Source organism: Somniosus microcephalus, chromosome 13 (genome assembly GCF_052327205.1).
Source record: "Somniosus microcephalus isolate GS21.2 chromosome 13, FLI_Smic_1.0, whole genome shotgun sequence".
Taxonomy (NCBI): domain Eukaryota; kingdom Metazoa; phylum Chordata; class Chondrichthyes; order Squaliformes; family Somniosidae; genus Somniosus; species Somniosus microcephalus.
Genome location: NC_140999.1, coordinates 12330111 through 12354282, shown reverse-complemented (window position 1 = coordinate 12354282; position 24172 = coordinate 12330111). Strand labels below are relative to the sequence as shown.

The following is a 24172-nucleotide window of genomic DNA, read 5'->3' as shown; positions in this document are numbered from 1 at the left end:
GGCATCGGCAGCGGGTGGAGGCGGAGCTGAGCGGCAGAGCGACTACAAGAGGCCCCAGAGGCTCAGGTAGGCCCCAGTGCGGCATCGGCAGCGGGTGGAGGCGGAGCTGAGCGGCAGAGCGACTACAAGAGGCCCCAGAGGCTCAGGTAGGCCCCAGTGCGGCATCGGCAGCGGGTGGAGGCGGAGCTGAGCGGCAGAGCGACTACAAGAGGCCCCAGAGGCTCAGGTAGGCCCCAGTGTGGCATCGGCAGCGGGTGGAGGCGGAGCTGAGCGGCAGAGCGACTACAAGAGGCCCCAGAGGCTCAGGTAGGCCCCAGTGCGGCATCGGCAGCGGGTGGAGGCGGAGTCGGGACCAGCGGGAGCAGCGAGGAGGAGCTCGGGAGAAAACCCGGCGACCAGCGAGGCCCGAGACCAGTCGGGAGCAGTGAGTCGGAGCCCGGTATAAAAACCGGAGAGAGGCGAGGCCCGAGACCACAGCTGGGGCAGTCGGGAGAGCAGGAGGCCAGTAACTGCTGGGGCAGTCGGGAGAGCAGGAGGCCAGTAACTGGTGAGTTTAAAAGCTCACCTTTCGCGGGCTTTTTCTTTCACAGCTGGTGCAGTCGGGAGAGCAGGAGGCCAGTAACTCTTATATAGGTGGAGCTGTTGCTAAACCCGAAACACTACAGTGTAGTGTCTCCCACCCTTCCACCTCCTCTAACCTTTTAGGGGTTAGGGGAAGTTGAAAAGGTAGGTTCAATTTATTTTATTTCAGGAGCCTAACCTAGGTGGAAAAGGTTCCAGGACAGGAGGCGGCAGTGAAAATACAACACCAGAAAACAGGTAGGTGACTGGTTGGTGAGTACTTTCACAAACTTATTCTAAGTAGAATTCAATAATTAAGCTAAATCGTAGTAAATAAAAGGGTATTGTAAGGGTTAAGTCATGGAAGGGCAGCTCGGACCCGTGTCATGCTTCTCCTGTGCCATGTGGGAAATCAGGGACACTGTCCCTGACAACTATGTGTGCAGGAAGTGTGTCCAGCTGCAGCTCCTAGCAGACCGCATGGCGGCGCTGGAGCTGCGAATGGACTCACTCTGGAGCATATGCGATGCTGAGGATGTTGTGGATAGCACATTCAGTGAGTTGGTCACACCGCAGGTAAAGGCTAGCTCAGACAGTAAATGGGTGACCAAAAGGCAGGGTAAAGGCAGGAAGGTAGTGCAGGAGTCACCTGCGGTCATCTCCCTCCAAAACAGGTTTACCGTTTTGGGTAATGTTGGGGGAGATGACTTATCAGGGGAAGGCACCAGCAGCCAGGTTCAGGGCACCATGACTGGCTCTGCTGCACAGAAGGGCGGGAAAAAGAGGGATAGGGCTATAGTGATAGGGGATTCAATTGTAAGGGGGATAGATAGGAGTTTCTGTGGCCGAGACCGAGACTCCAAGATGGTATGTTGCCTCCCTGGTGCAAGGGTCAAGGATGTCTCGGAGCGGGTGCAGAGCATTCTGAAGGGGGAGGGGGATCAGCCAGTTGTCGTGGTACATGTAGGTACCAACGATGTAGGTAAAAAGAGGGAGGAGGTCCTACAAGCTGAATTTAGGGAGTTAGGAGCTAAATTGAAAAGTAGGACCTCAAAGGTAGTAATCTCTGGATTGCTACCAGTGCCACGAGCTAATAAGTTTAGAGAGAGTAAGATAGATAAGCTAAATACGTGGCTTGAGCAGTGGTGCAAGGGAGAGGGATTTAAATTCTTGAGGCATTGGAACCAGTTCTTGGGGAGGAGTGACCTGTACCAAGGGGACGGTCTACACCTGAACTGTGAGGGAGCCGATGTCCTCGGGGTAATATTTTCTAGGGCGGTTCGGGAGGATTTAAACTAATTTGGCAGGGGGATGGGAACCTAGGTAGTGGAAAAGAGGGAAGTCATATGAAGTTAGAAATAGATGGTAGAAAGGTGAGAAGCAATAAGCAAAGGAGAGAAACACAAAGGGCCAAACTAATTCATAATGAGAGTGTGAAAAAAGCAAGCCTGAAGGCTTTGTATCTTAATGCTAGAAGCATTAGGAACAAGGTGGATGAATTAGTTGTGGAAATAGAGGTAAACAAGTATGATTTGATTGGGATTACAGAAACGTGGCTGCAGGGTGGGCAAGGCTGGGAACTTAACATCCAGGGATATACAATATTTAGGAAGGATCGGCAAAAAGGTAGGGGTGGTGGGGTAGCATTGCTGGTAAAGGAGGGGATTAATGCAATGGAAAGGAAGGATATTAACTCGGATGAAACGGAATCTGTATGGGTAGAAATGAGAAATAGCAAGGGGAGGAAAACGTTAGTGGGTGTGATATATAGGCCTCCAAATAGTAATATGGAGGTGAGGGAAGGCATAAAAAGGGAAATTAGAGAAGCGTGCGATAAGAGCACAGCTGTCATCATGGGTGACTTTAATTTACATATTGATTGGACTACCCAAATTAGTAAAAATTCTGAGGAGGAGGAATTCCTGGAATGTTTTCGGGACGGTTATCTGGACCAATATGTCGAGGAGCCGACTCGAGATCAGGCCATTTTAGACTGGGTATTGTGCAATGAGAAGGGACTTATCAGCAATCTTCTTGTACGAGGCCCCTTGGGTCAGAGCGATCATAATATGATCGAGCTCTCAGTCGAGATGGAGAGTGAGGAAATTGAATCAGAGACTAAGGTCCAGAACTTAAATAAAGGGAATTACGAGGGTATGAGACGGGAATTGGGTAAGATTGATTGGGTGGTGTTTCTGGGGGGATTGACAGTGGATAGACAATGGCAAGCATTCAAAGATAGAATGGAAGAATTCCAGAACATGTTTATACCGGTTTGGCATAAAAATAAACCTAAAAAGGTGACTCAACCGTGGATAACGAGGGAAATTAGGGACAGCATAAAATCAAAAAAAAGGGCATATCAACTGGCAAAAAAAAGCACCAGACCGGAAGATTGGGGGCAGTACAGGATACAGCAAAAGAGGACAAAGGGATTAATCAGGAAGGGGAAAATAGAATACGAAAGTAAACTTGCAGCAAACATAAAGACAGACTGCAAAAGCTTTTATCGGTATATCAGGAGGAAAAGACTGGTAAAATCCCAAGTCGGTCCCTTGCAGTCCGATTCGGGAGAATATATAATGGAGAATAAGGAAATGGCAGACCAATTAAACTCATACTTTGGTTCTGTATTCACAAAGGAGGACACAAATAACCTCCCAGGAATATCGACAAACATAGGGACTAATGAGAGGGAGGAGCTGACAGAAATTAGTATCTCTAGGGATATGGTGTTGGGTAAGTTGAGGGGACTGAAGGCCGACAAATCCCCAGGGCCTGATAAACTACATCCTAGGGTACTTAAGGAGGTGGCCCTGGAGATAGCAGATGCTCTAAGGATCATCTTCCGGAACTCCATTGACTCGGGAACAGTACCCGTGGATTGGAGGGTAGCTAATGTTACCCCAATATTTAAAAAGGGGGGTAGAGAGAAAGCAGGGAATTATAGACCAGTAAGCCTTACATCGGTTGTGGGCAAAATGCTAGAGTCCATTATTAAGGATAAAATAGCGGAGCACTTGACAAATGGGGAAAGGATCGGACAGAGTCAACATGGATTTACAAAGGGTAAATCGTGTTTGACTAATCTGCTGGAATTTTTTGAGGAAGTAACTGGTAAAATAGATGGGGGAGAGCCAGTGGATGTGGTGTACCTTGACTTCCAGAAAGCCTTCGATAAGGTTCCACACAAAAGATTATCATGCAAAATTAAGGCTCATGGGATTGGGGGCAAAGTATTAACGTGGATAGAGAACTGGCTGGCGGATAGAAAACAGAGAGTTGGAATAAACGGCTCGTTTTCGGAGTGGCAGGCAGTGACCAGCGGGGTGCCGCAAGGATCTGTCCTGGGACCCCAGCTGTTCACAATATATATAAATGATCTGGATCAGGGAATTGGATGCAATATTTCCAAATTCGCTGACGACACTAAACTAGGAGGAGGGGTGGGCTCTGATGAGGATGTCAGGAGGCTACAGTGCGATTTGGACAGGTTGGGGGAATGGGCGGATACGTGGCAGATGCACTATAATGTGGATAAATGCGAGGTTATCCACTTTGGGGGTAAAAACAGGAGGGTGGATTATTATCTAAATGGCAATAGATTGGGAGATGGGGAAGTGCAGAGGGACCTGGGTGTTCTTGTGCACCAGTCACTGAAGGAGAGCATGCAGGTGCAACAGGCGATTAAGAAGGCAAATGGTATGTTGGCCTTCATATCAAGGGGGTTCGAGTATAGGAATAGGGATACCTTACTACAGCTGTACAAGGTGCTGGTGAGACCGCATCTGGAGTATTGTGTACAGTTTTGGTCGCCCCATCTGCGGAAGGATGTTCTTGCCATGGAAAGAGTGCAGCGGCGATTCACCAGGCTGATACCTGGAATGGCGGGAATGACCTACGAGGAGAGATTGAATAGTTTGGGCTTGTACTCACTGGAGTTTAGAAGATTGAGAGGGGATCTCATCGAAACATATAAAATTATGGCAGGCCTGGACAGGCTGAATTCAGAGAGAATGTTTCCAATGGCAGGGGAGCACAGAACCAGGGGCCACAGTCTAAAAATAGCGGGCAAATCATTTAAAACAGAGATGAGGAAGAATTTCTTCACTCAAAGAGTGGTGAGCCTGTGGAATTCCCTGCCACAGAGGGCTGTGAAGGCTAATTCAATAAATATTTTCAAGAGAGAATTGGATATATTTCTGAAGGCTAAGGGGATTAAGGGTTACGGAGAAAAGGCGGGGACGGGGTACTGAACTGGTAAGATCAGCTATGATCTCAGACGAAGATCAGCCATGATCTCATTGAATGGCGGAGCAGGCTCGAAGGGCCGAATGGCCTACTCCTGTTCCTATCTCTATGTTTCTATGTTTCTATGAGACCAAAACTGGACTACAAGGACAAAATGGTATGTTTTGTCTTATAGTGAATTGTCCTGTAATTATACCCCAACATCCTATTTGCTCTAGCTATCGCTTCACGGCATTGGTCAGGAACCTTTTGCGATCTATGTACTAGAACACCCAGATCTCTTTCTTTAACTACTAGCTTTGCTTCTTTTCCCTGAAGGGTGTACCTAGGCTCAACATTTGACCTGCCCACATGCTTAGCACAGACAATCCGTTTTTGGTGGTGTTGGGTGAAAGTGAAATGTTGGCCAGGATCCCAGGAGAACTCCCTGCTCCTCTTCAAATAATGCCATGGTATCTTTAACGTCCACCTGAACAGGTAGACAGAGCCTTAGTCCAACATTCCATCTGAAAGATGGCACCTTTGACAATGCAGCACTCTCTCATTACCACACTGATGTGGCAAACTTTGCTCAGGTTCTGCAGTGGGGATTTAAACCCATAACTTTCGAAATGAGAGGCAGGAACACTAACACTGAGACAAGCAATCGTCAGACCATGCAACTCTCTGGAAGTGTAAATCCTCCAGTGAGATGGACATCAGCAGAGAGCAAAGGACCCAACAAAGTCCCTTAACCTTCAAATCTCAGAAAAACACTTCCCGTTGCACCACTGTGAATTTTTCTGTTTTCCGCACCAGCTCTCCCTTATTGTCTTTGAATGAATCCAATAATTTTGTGCTGAATTTATGGACAGTTTTTTTGTTGTTTTTACGACAGTCTCATCACAATCCAGGTTTGGGGCTGTTTAAACTCATTTAATCTGAGGCTGTCACAGCCATCAAAGGAGACTTTCATCACACCAGTCTGTAGAGGATTTGCACTCTGGTCCCAGATGTGAAAGTACAATGTTCTAAGCCACTGCCTCCTCTCTGTAAAATCAATCTAGTCATTAATTTGCACTAGATTGATAGCAGTGTATCATTAGATCAGTTGGACACTTTTCAGGTTTGACAGAAGCAGTGTTGGGGATATTTCTCCAGGATCCTAGTGCCATCAAGAGTAGCAATCTGCTCCAAAGTACCCGCTTGCACTGTCGATTAAAGTACAATATTATATTTTTAAAAATTCTTTCAGGTTTCTTTTCATAGAATGGTTACAGCATGGGAGGAGGCCATTCGGCCCGTCCCGGCTCTCTGCAGGTAAAGTTTTGTAAAGGAAGATTGTCAGAGGCCCCTGTGATCTTGTGGGTAAGAGAAGCATCCAGGGTAACACGAAGCCGTACACATCAGCAGGTCCCAGGTTCAATCTCCAAGGCAGACAGTTGGGTGTTCAGTACCATTGGGATACAGAAGGCCAAAAGTCCCAATCAGACTTCCCACTCACAGTCGCCATCCAGGAACATGAACACTGTGTCGGCGTTGGGAGAGAAGGAAATTGGACTTTGATGCTTTCTACAGTCAAAGTCTGCTGGCACACGCTGTCTAGGTACCTGATGTTCTTTTCAAGGGCGGGTCATTAGCCTAGTAGGCCTGACTATTCCCACTAACTTACTTACTCAAAATATAAAATATATATACTGTAAAAATGATGATTATGCCATCATCATTCACACCTCATCTAGAGTCATCTTTTGTTTCTTAACTTGTCCCATTACCTCTCTTTTTCCCTCGCACCATTGTGCCTTTTGTTAGTCAATCTCTCCCGCCTTCCAGCCTCTCACAGACCTTCCCTTTGTTCTTTCCTCCCTACCCCCCTGCTTAAAAATCTCTCTTCTCTAACCTTTTCCAGTTCTGACAAAGGGTTCTCGACCTGAAACGTTGCCTCGGTTTCGCTCCTCTCGATGCTGCCTGACCTCCTGAGTGTTTCCAGCATTTTCTGTTGTTATTTCAGATTTCCAGCATCCGTAGTATTTTGCTATTGTGTTACTCAAAATATAACCTTGTATGAACTGTAAACCTTCCAAGCACTGAATTGCAGGGCTGATACATTCTATGAATAAGTCACAAAGGGATCTGGGGGTCCTGGTGCATGAAACACAAAATATTAGTATGCAGGTGCAGCAGGTGATCAGGAAGGCCAATGGAATCTTAGCTTTTATTGCGAGGGGGATGGAGTATAAAAACAGGGAAGTCTTGCTGCAGTTATACAGGGTATTGGTGAGGCCACACCTGGAATACTGCGTACAGTTTTGGTTTCCTTATTTAAGAAAAGATATACTTGCTCTCGAGGCGGTTCAAAGAAGGTTCACTCGGTTGATTCCAGAGATGAGGGGGTTGACGTATGAGGAAAGGTTGAGTAGGTTGGGACTCTACTCATTGGAGTTCAGAAGAATGAGAGGCGATCTTATCGAAACATATAAGATTGTGAGGGGGCTTGATCGGGTGGATGCGGTGAGGATGTTTCCACTGATGGGTGAAACTAGAGCTAGGGGGCATAATCTTAGAATAAGGGGCTGCCCTTTCAAAACTGAGATGAGGAGAAACTTCTTCACTCAGAGGGTAGTAAATCTATGGAATTTGCTACCCCAGAGAGCTGTGGAAGCTGCAACATTAAATACATTTAAAATGGAGATAGACATTTTCCTGGCAGATAAGGGAATTAGGGGTTACGGGGAGAGGGCAGGGAAGTGGACGTGAGTCTAGATTCAGATCAGCCATGATCCTATTGAATGGCGGAGCAGGCCCGAGGGGCCGTATGGCCTACTCCTGCTCCTATTTCTTATGTTCTTAAACTACTGTATAATGGAATGGCCATACTCTGGTTTGCTGATGTACAGCTCTTTCCAAGTGAACTTTTTGCGACAACAGTCCAGCTAGTCCATTTTGGGCTCCCTGCTGGCTTGAAGTAGTAAAGACTTTTCTCTAATCCAATCATCATCTTCTCTTCTTCTTAGGCAGTCCCTCGGGACCGAGGATGACTTGCTTCCACATTAAAAATGAGTTCTCAGGTGACTGATGAGTCCAATGCGGGACCTACAGTCTCTGTCACAGGTGGGGCAGATGGTGGTTGAAGGGGCGGGTGGGTGGGGTGCTTGGGTTGACGTGCGCTCCTTGCGCTTGGCTTCCGCTTGCTCCCGGCAAAGAGACTCGAGGCATTCGGCGCCTTCCCGGATGCTTCTCCTCCACTTTGTGCGGTCTTGGGCCAGGGATTCCCAGGTGTCAGTGGGGATGTTGCACTTTTTCAAGGAGGCTTTGAGGGTGTCCTTGAAGTGTTTCCTCTGCCCACCTGGAGCTCTCTTGCCGTGTCGGAGCTCCGAGTAGAGCGCTTGTTTTGGGAGTCTCGTATCGGGCATGCGGATAATGTGTGACCCGTCCATCGGAGCTGATCGAGCGTGGTCAAAGCTTCGATGCTGGCCTGAGCGAGAACACTGACGTTGGTGCGCCTATCCTGCCAATCTAAGCCAAGAGAGATCAGGAAAATGCCAGGTTTGATCCTTGGCCTGTGCCAAGATAGTCGGTCTCAATGGGGCAGGAATAGGAATATGTTACAATTGGCCTCAATACCTCTGAAGGGGAAATTAGCCAGGGCTCCTGCTCTTGATGCCTGACTGGAAGAGCATATACACGGGCATCAGCTGGAGCGAGGATCTGGCCCGAATGTAAAGCTCCCCCTCAATCAGCTTGGCACATTCACTGACCAGAAGTACACACAAATAATGGGCACTTGGGTGAGGTTACAAAAAAAGGCGATCTTTGCTGCTAGGTATGTCTATCCCTGTGAGAAAGTCAACACCTACAGGAAGAGGGGAGGAGGAAATTGGAGGAGGGGGACAATAATACCACAGCACCAGGATTCTTTACAATGTGGGCGATTCAGTCAGAAACAACAAAAGCGGTAGCTTGGGATGACCTCTTTATTACAAACTGTGGTAATTAACCTTTTATGTCCTGAAATGGCCTGTGAAAGCATTAGCTTTAAAGTAACAAGAGAAGTTTAGTTTTTTGCCTCCAATCTGAATGTTATACTGCAGGATTAGAGCTCTCTGTTTGCCTAGAATGCCCTGAATTAAGAAGTGTTATATTACTTTGATTACTGAGCTATGACATTCATCATCGGGATCACGCAGTTTATTTTAGGGTCAAGTTGGGGATGGATTTTTTTTATAAAAGGACTTGCATTTCTATAGCACCTTTCACGACCACCGGACATCACGACGCACTTTACAGCCAATTAAGTACTTTTTTTGAAGTGTAGTCACTGTTGTAATGTAGGAAACACAGCTGCCAGTGTGTGCACAGCAAGCTTCCACAATTAGCAGTGTGATAGTGACCAGATTATCTGTTTTAGTGATGTTGGTTGAGGGATAAATATTGGCCCCAGGACACCGGGGAGAACTCCCCTGCTCTTCATCAAAATAATGCCATGGGATCTTTTGCATCCACCCGAGGGGGCAGACGGGGCCTCTGTTTAACATCTCATCCGAAAGACGGCACCACCGACAGTGCAGCACTCCCTCAGCACTGCACTGGAGTGTCAGCCTAGATTTTTGTGCTCAAATCCCTGGAGTGGGACTTGAACCCACAACCTTCTGTCTCAGAGGCAAGAGTGCTACCCACTGAGCCACGGCTGACACACAATTTGATAAAATTCTGCTGGAGTTCCCGAAGCCTCCGAGTGCAGCAGGTTGGATGTAGCCAGTGACACAGACGCTAGACAAAAACACAGGAGCAGCATCCAAATACAGAGCTCAAGAGACAGGGCCACAGCGACATCCTGAGGTAAGCATTTCCCGGTCAGATACTCAGCCCCTTCATACACAATTGTCTTGAGTTTATAAGTGGTCCTTGTTCACAGAGATGTGCCAGAGACAGCTTCAATGGTTGGCAGCCATGTGCCTCCCTGACCACATCTCGACATCCAACATCCTCACATGGTGTACACTACTATACTGTGCAGGGGAAGAGCGCTGGACAGTCTCTATAGCCCTGGGTAGGCCTCTCATAGTCACTCTGCAACCCAAACAGAAACAGGAAAGTTTTTTTTTAATTTGAAAAAGGTTTTTAAAAACAAAAAAGGCAGCAAAACCTGAAAGTCTGGAATAAAAATGGGAAAATGCTGGAAATTCACAACTGGTCCATCAGGATCTGAAAGGGAAAGATGTTAACCTATTTTATTGGTGACAGTACCAAGTACTGTTCACCCATCACCCCTGTGCTCGCTGACCTACATTGGCTCCCTGTCTACCAGCGCCTCAATTTTTAAGTTCTCATCCTCGTGTTCAAATCCCTCCATGACCTCCCTATCTCTGTAACCTCCTCCAGCCCGACAACCCTCCGGGAACACTCTTCCTCCAGATCTGGCCTCTTGTGCATCCTTGATTTTAATCGCTCCATCATTGGCGGCCGTGCCTTCAGCTGCCTAGGCCCTAAGCTCGGGAATTCCCTCCCTAAACCTCTCCGCTTCGCCACGTCTCTCTCCTCCTTTAAGACGCGCTGTTATGTATTGTGTGTTCTCCTCCCACCTGTGGTGGCGCTGTCACAGCAGATAAATGGTTGGGTGTTCTCTTGGTTAAGTTTAGCTCTCTTTGTTCGGAACCCTCCAGAACTTCCTTTTCCCTTCGAATAAAGCACTTCATGTTTGAATCTCTGAGTTCTGAGTTCTAATTGTGTCTAGGTAAAAAGGTACCGACACAACAAGTGGCGACGAGGAGCGGATGAATCTGCGTACGTTACGGGTGCAGTGAGTAAACAGAAATTTAAATTTGAAACGTGGGATGGCTACTATATTAGGAAACATCGGTGATTTTGATGAAAATGTGGAGCAATGGAGCGCTTATACGGAACGTTTTGACTATTTTGTCTGGCGAATGCGGTGGCAAACGAAAAGGTCATGCCTACCTTTTTGAGTGTAATGGGGCCGAAGACATTCAATTTACTTCGCAGCCTTGTGCAGCCAGATAAGCCAGGAACTAAAACATATAAGCAACTAGTGGAAATTTTTGGAGCACATTTTCACCAAAACCTCTGGTTATTGCTGAGAGATTTAGATTTCACAAACGGAATCAAGAGGAGGGGGAATCAGTGATGATGTTTATTGCTGCTTTAAATAGGTTGTTGGAACACTGCCAGTTCAAGGAGGTGCTGAATGACACCATTAGAGACAGACTTGTGTGTGGTCTGCAAAGTGCAGCCACACACAAGTGCCTTCTTACTGAGGACAACCTTACTCGTGAAAAGGCCATTGAAGTTAGTGTCTCCATGGAGATGGCAGAAAAGGAGGCTCACCAGTTGAGTTCAACAGGGAGAGTTCACAAGGTGTCATCTGAGCCTAAAGGTGTGCGGAACGGCACATGTTACCGTTGTGGGAAAACGGGCCATCACGCTAATGACTGCTGGTGTACGGAGCTGGAATGCCGAAACTGTGGCAAAAAGGGTCACATTGAACGCGCCTGTAGAGGTAAAAAAAGAATAGACAGAGCTGGGAAGCATGGAAGCAAAATGTCTGTATTTGGACAAGAGAGGAAAAAGAGTGTTCATTCAGTGCAGTATGATGGAACAAGCAAAACAGAGGGGAGCGACACCTCTGAGGAGGAAGAGGTGCACATACTGACGGTTGCAGGTGGTTCAAATGGCTACTGGGTGTCACCACTGGTGGAGGGACAATCAATGCGGATGGAGGTGGACACAGGCGCGGCTGTGTCCCTTGTTTCAGACACTGTCTACAACAAAATGCTAAAGCATCTTACCCTTCAGCCAACAAACATTGTGCTAAAGACGTATACCGGCAAACCTGTGGCCATGAGAGGCGCCATTGTGGTGACAGTTAAATTGAACGGACAGACTGCAAAACTGCCACTATAAGTGGTAAAGGGAAATTATCCATCGCTACTGGGACGTGCGTGGCTAGAGAAAATCACATTGGACTGGCCTGCAGTCCGCATGATGTCAAAAGGGGAGTCAGGTCTGACTGCAGTGTTAAACAAACATGCAGAACTCTTCAATGGGGAACTTGGGAGCATGAAAAAGGTCAGCGTGAGACTGGACATTAAACCTGACAGCAAGCCGAAGTTTCACAAAGCCCGACCTGTACCCTATGCAATTAGGCCAAAAGTTGAGGCTAACTTGGAGGCCTTAGTCGAGAATGGAGTCCTGGAGCCTGTGAGCGTGAGCAAATGGGCCACACCCATTGTTCGTGTCCTGAAAAAGGATGGATCTGTTCGAATCTGCGGGGATTTTAAAGTGACTATTAACCCGGTGCTGTCTGCGGAACAGTACCCTCTTCCCCGCATTGATGATCTTTTTACGGGCCTGGCCAGAGGGCAAAAGTTTAGCAAAATAGACTTATGCCAGGCTTATCTACAAATGCATGTCGATGACAAATCAAAGGAGCTGCTGACAATTGTGACACTCAAGGGGCTATACAGGTACTGCCGCCTTCCATTTGGAATTACGTCGGCCCCTGCTCTATTCCAAAGGGCAATGGATCAGATTTTGAGTGGACTGCCAGGAGTCCAGTGCTACCTGGACGACATCCTTGTCACTGGGACAAATGAGGAGGATCATCTTCTGAACTTGGATGCGACACTACAACGACTGAAAGAGTACGGACTCAGAGTTCGTAAAGACAAATTTGAATTCTTTCAGTCTTCAGTTGAGTACCTGGGGCATGTGATTGACGCTACTGGCCTGCATAAGGTGCCGTCAAAGGTCAAGGCGATCGTGGAGGCCCCAGCACCCCAGAATGTGAGCCAGTTACGTTCATTTCTGGGGCTACTTAACTACTATGGGAAGTTTATTCCAGACTTAGCAACATTGCTGAAGCCGTTACATCAGTTGCTATGTCAAGCCAAAACATGGAAATGGACTGAACTGTGCAACGAAGCTTTCGCCCAAGCAAAGAAAGCATTGCTGAAATCAGAGGCCCTGACACACTTCGACCCAAAGCTACCCATGCAGCTAGCATGTGATGCATCACCATATGGTGTGGGAGCAGTCATATCCCACATCATGCCTTCGGGTGAAGAGAAACCTATCGCCTTCGCATCACGCACCTTGAACAAGGCCGAGAGTAACTATGCGCAGATCGAGCGCGAGGCCTTGGGAATCGTTTTTGGAATTCGAAAATTTCATCAGTACCTGTTTGGGAGAAGGTTCACACTCCTGACGGACCACCGTCCATTGACTTCAATCTTCGGGCCCCACACCGGAATTCCGTCTCTCGCTGCAAGCAGGATGCAAAGGTGGGCTTTACTGTTGTCAGGACACACATACGACATCAAATATCGCAAATCAGACTTGCACGGCAACGCAGACGGTCTCTCGAGGCTACCCTTGCCTGTTACTCCCCCAAAGCTTCGTCAGATAGACATCTTCTACTTTAGACAAGTGGAGGGAGCACCTGTCACTGCAGTTCAGGTGCGAAGGTACACCCGCAACGATCCAGTCCTGTCTGAGGTAATGGACGATGTCATTCGAGGGAGAGCTATAGGAGATTCTCCTAGTTTGAAACCTTACGTTTCAAAAAGAAATGAGCTCTCTGTCCAGGCAGGTTGTCTTCTTTGGGGACGCCGTGTCATCATTCCGCCACCTCTGAGGGAACCTATACTGCAACAACTTCATACAGGCCACAGTGGGATGGTTCGGATGAAGGAAATGGCAAGAAGCTACTTCTGGTGGCCAGGTCTCGATGGGAATATTGAGGAGAAAGCCAAAACATGTTCCCCATGTCAAAGGGTCCGGAATGTTCCACAGCTGGCAACCCTACACCCCTGGGATTGGCCTGCAGAAGTGTGGCAGCGAGTACATGTGGACTTCGCTGGTCCTTTCGAAGAGAAAATGTTTATGGTGGTTGTGGACGCTCGTAGCAAGTGGCCGGAGGTCACTTTGATGAGGTCTACCACGGCAGAGAAAACAATTGAGAAACTTGGTGAGATGTTCAGCCATTATGGCTCACCGGAACAACTCGTAAGTGACAACGGTCCACAATTTGTATCACAGGAGTTTGCAACCTTCCTGCATGTGAATGGTGTCCAACACATCAGTTCTGCGCCCTATCATCCCTCTACTAACGGCCAGGCAGAAAGGTTCGTGCAAACTCTGAAGCAAGCACGCCTTGAAGGCATCGCAAGGTCAGGGCTCCATCCACCAACATCTGAACAGCTTCCTGTTGTCCTACAGGAACAAGCCGCATGCCACAACCAAAACTTCCCCTGCTTCGCTCATGATGAAGAGGCAGTTGCGGACAAGTTTTGACTTACTCAAACCTCCAAGGGCAGAGCAGGTTGTCCATCATCAACAACAAGCTCAAGTTGAAAAGAGAGAGAAAAGAGCCAAGGAGAGACGGTTTCATCCGGGAGAGCACGTCCTAGCTCGAAACTACAACACTGGACCGAAATGGGTTCCTGCTACGGTGATCGCGCAGACGGGCCCTGTGTCTTACACAGTTGAGACTGCTGAGGACGTCATCTGGAGAAGACACACAGATCAACTGTTGCTAGGAGCAGAGACAGCCACAGAGGCTCCAACGGCTGGTTGGCCTGAACTGTTTCCGGATGATACCGCAAACCAGCATCCTTTGCCACAGTGCTCTTCTCCAACACAGGGAGTCAAAGAGACTGTTCCACCTGTGCAAACTCCTGACTTTCAACTGACACAGGCACCTTCTCCATCCGGGCCTGTGTCAATGCCTACTGCTGTGGAAGCCAGCGATGACCGCCGGTATCCTGTCAGAGAGCGGCGGCCTCCAAGACGCTTGGATCTGTAGGCTTAGTGACTTACCCACAAGACTGGGGCAGAATAAACCCCAGGGTAAAGTCAGGGGTTGAGGCAGTCTACCTCTACCCTAGGTTAGTTGAGTGCATTGAAAGTAACTTACCTGTTGAGGAATAATGTGGACCTTCCATTTAAGAGGGGAGGAATATGTTATGTATTGTGTGTTCTCCTCCCACCTGTGGTGGTGCTGTCACAGCAGATAAATGGTTGGGTGTTCTCTTGGCTAAGTTTAGCTCTCTTTGTTCGGAACCCTCCAGAACTTCCTTTTCCCTTCGAATAAAGCACTTCATGTTTGAATCTCTGAGTTCTGAGTTCTAATTGTGTCTAGGTAAAAAGGTACCGACACAACACGCGCCTTAAAAACCTTTTTGACCAAGCTTTTGGTCACCTGCCCTAATACCTCATGATGTGGCTCGGTGTCAAATTGTGTTTGATAATCACTCTTGGGATGTTTTACTACGTTAAAGGCGCTATATAAATGCAAGTTGTTGTTGTCTTTCGCGATCAGTGGCACCGCAGGGACTGGACTGTATAATGGATACTGGGAATAATACTATTATTTAATTTTATAAGTTTCCTTTGTTTTAGGGTTTAGTTCCTTATTAGTTGTGCCCATCTAAAAAAGGGTGGACTTTTGTTTGATGGCACTGGGGCAACCCAGGGTCTCCTTATGGGTTTAATTAGAAAAGGCATAAAAAAATAGTAATTGTGTTAAAACATGAATATTTTGCAATTTTCATTTTTATGCCATAAAGCATTTTAGCCAATGAATGAGATACCCAAAGCAACCCAAAATAAGCAGCTGTGTATAAAAAGCGGACATGAAAAGGTTAAAGAGCTCAATCCACGTGAACTCCGATTTCTTTTTAAATGTGTCGAGAGAAGGTTTTCGGGGCACAGCTTCACCATCTATCGGACAGAATAATCTATTTAAAATCTTTCACACCTGATAGCTTTGGAGAGCCAGACGTGTGGAGTCTGGCACACTAGAGATAAGAAATTAATGTGGCCCAAGATTTTAACCCACGCATCACAGTCTGTCACAATCAGCAGCCCAGCTAGCAACACATCTCCGAGTCAATCAGACGTGAAATACTTTGACCTGATTGCTACAACTGATCAATACTGCAAACTATAGCTTTGATACATTGCTGTTACACAGCAAAAGAAAAGGGAGAGCTTGCATTTCTATGACGCCTATCACGACCTCAGGACGTCCCAAAGCGCTTTACAGCCAATGAAGTACTTTTGAAGTACTCTTGTAATGTAGGAAACCCGGCAGCCAAATCTGCGCACAGCAAGCTCCCACAAACAGCAATGTGATGATGACCAGATAATCTGTTTTAGTGATGTTGATTGAGGGATAAATATTGGCCCAGGACACCGGGGATAACTCCCCCTGCTCTACTTCGAAATAGTGCCATGGGATCTTTTACATCCACCTGAGAGAGCAGACGTCTCATCCGAAAGACGCACCTCCGACAGTGCAGCACTCCCTCAGCACTGCCCTGGAGTGACAGCCTAAATTTTTGTGCTCAAGTCTCTGGAGTGGGACTATGAACCCACAACCTTCTGACTACCACAATAATTGAGCTATAACTTCACTATTGCAGACTGCCTAAAAACATAAACATTCATTAAATTGTGTAATCCCTGAAGAATGCGAGAAAAAGCAACAGAATTGTAATGTTTGGGTAGGAGGCCTCAGTCTACCCTTCCAAACCCTACCCTCAGTTTCCTGACTTGTGATTCTGGAACTAACAGCCCTAATAATCCCCATTTACTTACAGGAATTCATCCAGTCCTAAGTTTATAAAAAGGTTGTCACGGTTTTCTGTTGGCTGGTAATCACTTGCACGTTTCTATCACTCTCTTACTGGGGGGAAAAAAATATTTTCTTTTGACACCCTTAACTTCAAACAGTGCTGGTAAGTATTTTCCTGAATCTAATTTCGCCATACCCTTTAAAGGCCTCTATTAAGCTTCCCTCTTAACTCTTGTCAAAACAAAGGGCATAATCCTTTTTATTGAAGTTTGGCTACATATTTAAAATATGCATACCTTTGTATTGAAGTTCCAGACTAATTGTTATGCACGCTCATCTCTTCCCCCCACACAGATTGCTTGGTGAAAAACTTCTGGCTGAACTACTGGTTTCCCCAGATCATGTTTGCCCAGTCGCGTTGACCAGACGGGGCTGTGGTCGGGGGGGTCAAAGAAAAAAAGTTTTTTGATCTTGAAAGAGACACCTCCCACTTCCATCATGTGAATCGAGTCTGCTCAAGTTACAGACTGTCCTTTATGCCCCTTACCCAATGAATAGCCCTATTTTTTTTTTGCCTTATCGTCAACTTTCAAATTCTCTCTTTTTTTAAATTTATTTTTATTAAGTAAAGTTTTGAGGGGCGGGGAGGAGGAGGGGGGAGGGGGGTGGGAAAACTTTTGGGAGTTAAAAACAAAACAAAACAAAAAAAAATGCTGGTGTTTTTGCACGGATGTGTAAAGTGCTGCAGAAGTGGACTGGGGTTGATGTTTGCAGAGAAGCCCAGGACCCTGCTGATCGTGCTGGGGTTGTTGCGACTGACCGGCGGCGCCAGTCTCCCCCGAGGAAAGCTCTCTTACCCCGGCGCCTGCCCAAACCAACTCAACCCCAACCTGTGGGTGGACGCGCAGAGCACCTGCGAGAGGGAGTGCAACGCCGATGAGGTAGAACTGAATCCAACAACAAAAAACAAGCGCTGTAAATAGACATCTTGTCCTGAAATCTATCAGGTCAAAGTGGCGATTAATGCTATTGTTCACAAGGGGGAAAGGTGCTGGGGGATAAGTTAACTACTTTTCTTATTCATTGTCTAGCCAAAAATCACTGGTCTGTAAACTCCAAATTTCGACATTCTTCCACAAAACCAGATTCTATGGGGGGGGAAACAATTAATATTTTGTGTGTGAAACTGACTAGGGCGTCAGTCAGTTTCAGCCTCATTGTCCTTGGGCACATGCTTTCTCTTTGTCTGCACTTTCCCCACTCCGATCTCGAAATTTTTATATGTATATATAGAGCTGATCTGTCAGATGCTGTTACTGGACACAACTGTTTTTGGTGCACCAAGATTTCAAAGTCAACATTTTTTTTAAAGCAAGCAGAACACATGTGAATATCGCCAAAACGCTACACTCTTTTTTCGATTGGGGGGGGGGGGGGGGTGGTGGTGAATCGTTACTTAAATGTTCTTCTGCATCTGTGAAACTTCTCGCTGTAATCACATTGGGCAGCAAAACGGGCATCGGGGAATGACCTTTTTTTTTGCGAATAATATTCCCTGCAATTGAGAGGAGGTGGAATCCCGGACGGATAGACGTCTGCAGAGTTTAAATCCACACTCTAAAGTTCCTTTCATATTCCAGAGTTATTCTATAGTGTAAATTGATCCAATGCTCTTGCTGCCAGGCAATGAAATCCTCCTGCAATTGGGGATTTCACTCCCTCCCTCCTACTTGAAGTCAACAACAACATCAACTTGTATTTATAGAGCACCTTTAACGAAGTAAAATGTCCCAAGGCGCTTCACAGGAGTATTATAAGACAACAAAAATTTGACACCGAGCCACATAAGGAGAAATTAGGGCAGGGAGCTTGGTCAAAGAGGTAGGTTTTAAGGAGCGTCTTAAAGGAGGAAAGGGAGGGAGCGAGGCGGAGAGGTTTAGGCCGGAAATTCCAGAGCTTAGGGTCCAGGCAACTGAAGGCACGGCCGCCAATGGTGGAGCGATTATAATCAGGGATGTTCAAGAGGGCAGAATTAGAGGAGCGCAGATATCTCAGGGGGTTGTGGGGCTGGAGGAGATTACAGAGATAGGGAGGGGCGAGGCCATGGAGGGATTTGAAAACAAGTTTGTTATCATTTTGTGTCTGGTCATGGGTGAGCTCAACGCGCAACTTTCGCCATTGCTTTAGCTGGTCAGATCTTTTCTCAACACCAACCATGAGAGAATGGTAAAATCACTTAGTGTCCACACTTATTAACACGAATCAAGCCATAGCAGGAAACTTGGCGGAACAGGGCTACGGAGAAAGGGCGGGGGAGTGGGACTAGCTGAGGTGCTCTTGCAGAGAGCCGGCACAGGCTCGACAGGCTGAATGGCCTCCTTCAGTGCTGTAACCATTCTATGATTCTAAGAGCTCTCCCTCCCTCTGTCAGTTGTGGCTCAGTGGGTGGCGCTCTTGCCTGTGCGTCAGAAGGTTGTGGGTTCAAATCCCACACCAGAGACTTGAGCACAAAAATCTAGACTGACACTCCAGGGGAGTGCTGCACTGTCGGAGGTGCTGTCTTTCGGATGAGACATTAAACCGAGGCCCTGTCTAGATGGATGTACAAGGTCCCAAGGCACTATTTTGAAGAAGAGTAAGGGAGTTCTCCCCAGTGTCCTGGCCAATATTTATCTGTCAATCAACATCACTAAAAAAAAGATTATCTGGTCGTTATCACATTGCTGTTTGTGGGAGCTTGCTGTGTGCAAATTGGCTGCCGTGTTTCCTACATTACAACGGTGACTATACTTCAAAAGTATTCCATTGGCTGTAAAGTGCATTGGGACGTCCTGAGGATGTGAAAGGCGCTATAGAAATGCAAGTCTTTCTTTCTCTGCTCTTTAGCGCAGGTGGGCCGAAGCCAGTCGTAGTGCCTCACTTGCTGCCCTGGCGGGAGATCAGCTACCTCGAGTCTAACCTGAAGCATTTGTGCTCAGAATGGCTCATCACCACATGGGCATTGCATTTACACACTGAGGTTTGGGGAGATTTGAGGGGGTATTTCCTGGCCAAAACATGCTGTTTTGCCACACTTGTTGTATCATGCCGATAACAAACTTGCTGCCTGCAACATTTGGCACCCAAAATTACGCCCATTCTTGCATCCATTTGGCTGATGTCTAATTACACTCAAATTTCCTGCCAATCTCATTAGCATACGCCGTGAAGTAAAAATGGCCGTAACAAGCGGAAATCCGTATTGATTCATTCAAATACGAATCGGATGGATTTCCTTCAGAAAATAACATTTGGGGATACAGTGGGTGAGACATGACGTGTGGTGAGTGTAGCGAGCTCGGGAGGAACAGGTGACTTTGGACCTCTGGTTCCCAAAGCTCTCCACCACTGGGGGTTTCCTCACGTCATCTCTGTGTCTGTTGTAGACTCATTGACAGAGATTGATTGCTACTCCATCATCATTTTATCATGTGACTACCAGGATGGTAGAAGGTGAGCTAGATGGACCTTGGTCTTTTTACGTCTAGCAATTCCTATGTTCCTAAACAATCGGGATTGAGGAAAGTTCGGAACTCACGCAATATATTCCTTTTTTTAAGTATGAAAATTAAAGTATCAAGCCATCCTTTTTTTTATTCGTTTATGGGGTGCGGGCATCACTGGCAAGGCCAGCATTTATTGCCCATCCCTAATTGCCCTTGAGAAGGTGGTGGTGAGCCGCCTTCTTGAACCGCTGCAGTCCGTGTGGTGATGGTACTCCCACAGTGCTGTTAGGGAGGGAGTTCCAAGATTTTGACCCAGCGACGATGAAGGAACGGCCGATATATTTCCAAGTCAGGATGGTGTGTGACTTGGAGGGGAACTTGCAGGTGGTGGTGTTGCCCTGCGCCTGCTGCCCTTGACCTTTTAGGTAGAAGAGGTCGTGGGTTTGGGAGGTGCTGCCGAAGCAGCCTTGGCGAGTTGCTGCAGTGCATCTTGTAGATGGTACACACTGCAGCCACGGTACGCCGGTGGTGGAGGAAGTGAATGTTTAAGGTGGTGGATGGGGTGCCAATCAAGCGGGCTGCTTTATCCTGGATGATGTCGAGCTTCTTGAGCGTTGTTGGAGCTGCACTCATCCAGGCAAGTGGAGAGTATTCCATCACACTCCTGACTTGTGCCTTGTAGGTGGTGGAAAGGCTTTGGGGAGTCAGGAGGTGAGACACTCACCGCAGAATATCCAGCCTCTGACCTGCTCTTGTTGCCACAGTATTTATGTGGCTGGTCCAGTTAAGTTTCTGGTCAATGGTGACCCCCAGAATGTTGATGGTGGGGGATTCGGCGATGGTAATGTCAAGGGGCGGTGGTTTGACTCTCGCTTGTTGGAGTTAGTTATTGCCTGACACTTCCGTGGCGCGAATGTTACTTGCCACTTATCAGCCCATCAGTCTAACCATTATTCATTCATATTATTCATTCATATTAAGCACAGCATGCACTCGGGGCAGCTTATCAATTTTTAACGTGACTTATACTGATGCCATAAAAATGCATGCAAAGAAACAAAAAATACAAGCCTCAGTGAGATTAAATATATATATATATTTTAAAATCGCTCACAAATAGCAATAAAACACCTGAAAAACAACTGCAAACCTGCTGCGCCTGAAAATCTGGGCTTTATTTTACACCCATTTTGAACCAGGGTAACTACAGGAAATTTACGTGTATGGCCCTTTAAGAGCCTGGGGGGGCGGAGCCATTATAATGAGCTGAGATGCAATTGTGAGAAGGGATTGATAGACGGGCATAAAAAAAGCGAGGAAATTTGGGTGTAGCGTAATTCCGTGCGTAAAACACTTGCGCCCGAGTTTCCTCGGTCTTTTACTCTGCCCCAATACTGCGAGTACCTGGGCGCAGGGACACAGGAAATTCCACCCCGTATGATTTAAATGATGTTAACAATATTGATGAAACTGCTGTAACAGCGCGAGGTGCTTTTGTTTTGTTTTGTGTATGGATTTCAGTAGATCTATGAAGTGCCTCATGGTAAAGCAATGTTAGGAATCGATCAGAGGTTGGCAATCAGCCCGATCCCAGTGTACAGTTTTGGTCTCCTTCCCTAAGGAAGGATATACTTGCTTTAGAGGGAGTGCAATGAAGGTTCACCAGTCTGATTCCTGGGATGTGGTGATTGCTAAAGAGGAGAGATTAAGTCTATATTCCCTAGAATTTAGAAGAATGAGAGGTGATCTCATTAAAAAATATAAAATTCTTACAGGGCTTGACAGGGTAGATGCTGGGAGGATGTTTCCCCTGGCTGGGGAGTCTAGAACCAGGGGACACAGTCTCAGAATAAGGAGTCGGCCATCTAGGACTGAGAGGAGGAGAAATTTCTTCACTCAAAGGGTTGTAAAATCTTGGAATTCTCTACCCCAGAGGGCTGTGAATGCTCAGTCGTTGCGTATATTCAAGGCTGAGATCGATAGATTTTTGGATATTAAGGGAATCAAGGGATATGAGGATAGTGCGGGAAGGTGGAATTGAGGTAGAAGATCAGCCATTATCTTATTGACTGGCAAAGAAGGCTCGAAGGGCCGAATGACGTACTCATTGACGTAAGAAAACTACTAGGCACTTGGTCTGAGTATTAAACAAGGCTTTAATCAACTGTTTTTCAACATGGAGATCTAGTTGTGTCCTTCACTAGTTCCTGTTAAAGAATGTCCTGAGCAAGCTGGGCCCATGCCTGAGTATTTATACTCTCCCTGGACAGCGCCACCAGCAGGCTGCCCAGTATTATTACATAAGTCATTTTCACATGAATGACAAGATTCATGTCACTCATGATCCTATTTCTTATGTTCCCGTTGAAGTAACTGTTGTGTCCATTGCTGATTTCAGGATTGTCAGAACTTTGAGAAGTGCTGCACCAACGTGTGCGGCCTGAAGAGCTGTGTGGCAGCAAGGTTTGCAGATGGCAGCTTAGCGTCGTTGGACCTTCCCAAAGAGGCGACGTGTGAGAGGATCGTGTGCACGCAGCAAGGCTCGGAGTGCGATATCTGGGACGGCCAGCCGGTCTGCAAGTGCAAGGACAGGTGTGAGAAGGAGCCCAATTTCACCTGTGCCTCGGATGGCTTGACCTACTACAACAAATGTTACATGGACGCAGAGGCCTGCATCAGGGGCATCAGCTTGACTGTGGTGACTTGCAGGTACCACATCACCTGGCCCAACACCAGCCCCCAGCCTTTGGAGACCACTGCGAACCCGCCGTCGACAACCTCGCTGGAAGACTCCATCCCTCCAGCTCTCTACACCAACCCGTTCCACCAGTCCGTCTATATTGGCGGCACGGTGAGCTTTCACTGCGACGTCAGCGGACGTCCGAGGCCGGACATCACGTGGGAGAAGCAGAGCGACTACCGCGAAAGTATCATCATGAGGCCTGACCAAATGTACGCCAATGTGGTGGTCACCAATATCGGTCAGCTGGTTATTTACAACACCCAGCAGGCGGACGCGGGGATCTACACGTGCACCGCAAGGAATGCCGCCGGGCTTCTGAGAGCAGACTTCCCGTTGTCCGTCATCAAGCGCGAACATTCTGGAGAGAGCCCGCCCAGCAAAACCCGGCCGTTACCATCTGGGGAGTGCTTTAAAGATCCGGACAAGAGGGAATGTGGTCGCCAACACGTGAGGTGGTTCTACGACCACAAGAAGGGCACGTGCTCAACGTTCATGTTTGGAGGCTGCGACGGGAGCAAGAACCAGTTTGAAACGTATGAAGAGTGCAGGTTGGCTTGCATCAACGAGACGGTCAATATCTGCACCTTTCCTGCTGTGCAGGGTCCTTGCAAGATGTGGGAGGCGAGGTGGGCTTACAACTCCCTGATGAAGCAGTGCCACGCCTTTGTTTATGGTGGCTGCGAGGGGAACAAGAATAATTTTGAGAGCAAGGAGGTGTGCGAGGAAACCTGCCCTTTTCCTAAAAACCGACAGTGCAAGGCGTGCAAGCCTCGCCACAAGATAGTTCCCAGCTTCTGCAGGAGTGACTACGCTATTGTGGGACGGGTGACCGAGATCGTCGAGGAACAAGACTCTGGAGTTGCCAAGTTTACACTGGACGAGGTGCTGAAGGATGAGAAAATGGGGCTCAAGTTTTTTGACTTCAAACATTTGGAGGTGATAATGATCAACATGGACTGGAACTGCCCGTGTCCAAACATAACCCTGGCAGACGGACCCCTCCTTATAATGGGCGATGTCCATGATGGAATGGCAGTGCTGGATGCCGAGAGCTACGTGCGGACTGTTAGTGACAAACGCGTTAAAAAAATGTACGAGATCATTGAGAAAAAGACCTGCGAACTCTTGCACCGCTTCCAGGATTGAGCTGAGTGACCCACAGATAATTTTATATCATGATTTACTGATTATTATATCTTGTTACATCTAGATTCATATGTAAGATGTTGGTAAATGTTTGTGTATTTTTATTTATATTTGATTCCCTCCATAGTTATTTTATTTCCTTTCGTGTTTAGGTTACACGTGTTACCCTTGCAGTACTTGCTGGCCAAGCATCCAGGCTAGCAGCTTGTTCCCAAACCGATTTCACATGGGACGCTTACAAGGCCAGTCTGTCCACGGGTGCACAAGAGACCTGTTGCACTTCCTTGTTCTCTCTGTGGCAGTGCACTAGCTTTGCTTGGCTCCACCCCAGATGGCCTGGTTAAGGCTTGCCACGGTGAGACGTCAGATGTTTTTTCATAACCCACCATGACAAGTATGGCCTTGCCCATA

The 24172-nt window shown here is 47.3% G+C and overlaps 1 protein-coding gene across 1 annotated transcript; it reads left to right on the top strand.

The window, feature by feature from the left end:
• The first annotated feature begins 17097 nt into the window (after window positions 1–17097).
• LOC147108061 (WAP, Kazal, immunoglobulin, Kunitz and NTR domain-containing protein 1-like) lies at window positions 17098–23863 on the top strand. The gene is made up of 2 exons (XM_086006019.1): window positions 17098–17328; window positions 22271–23863. The coding sequence occupies exons 1-2, from the start codon at window positions 17098–17100 to the stop codon at window positions 23759–23761; spliced, it is 1722 nt and encodes a 573-aa protein (XP_085862145.1). The 3' UTR covers window positions 23762–23863.
• Window positions 23864–24172: the final 309 nt, after the last annotated feature.

Coding starts and splice junctions, on each gene's coding strand:
- LOC147108061 (XM_086006019.1), top strand. CDS start 17,098: ATGCTGGTGTTTTTGCACGGATGTGTAAAGTGCTGCAGAAGTGGACTG. Junction 17,329..22,270: donor GGGAGTGCAACGCCGATGAG/GTAGAACTGAAT, acceptor TGCTGATTTCAG/GATTGTCAGAACTTTGAGAA.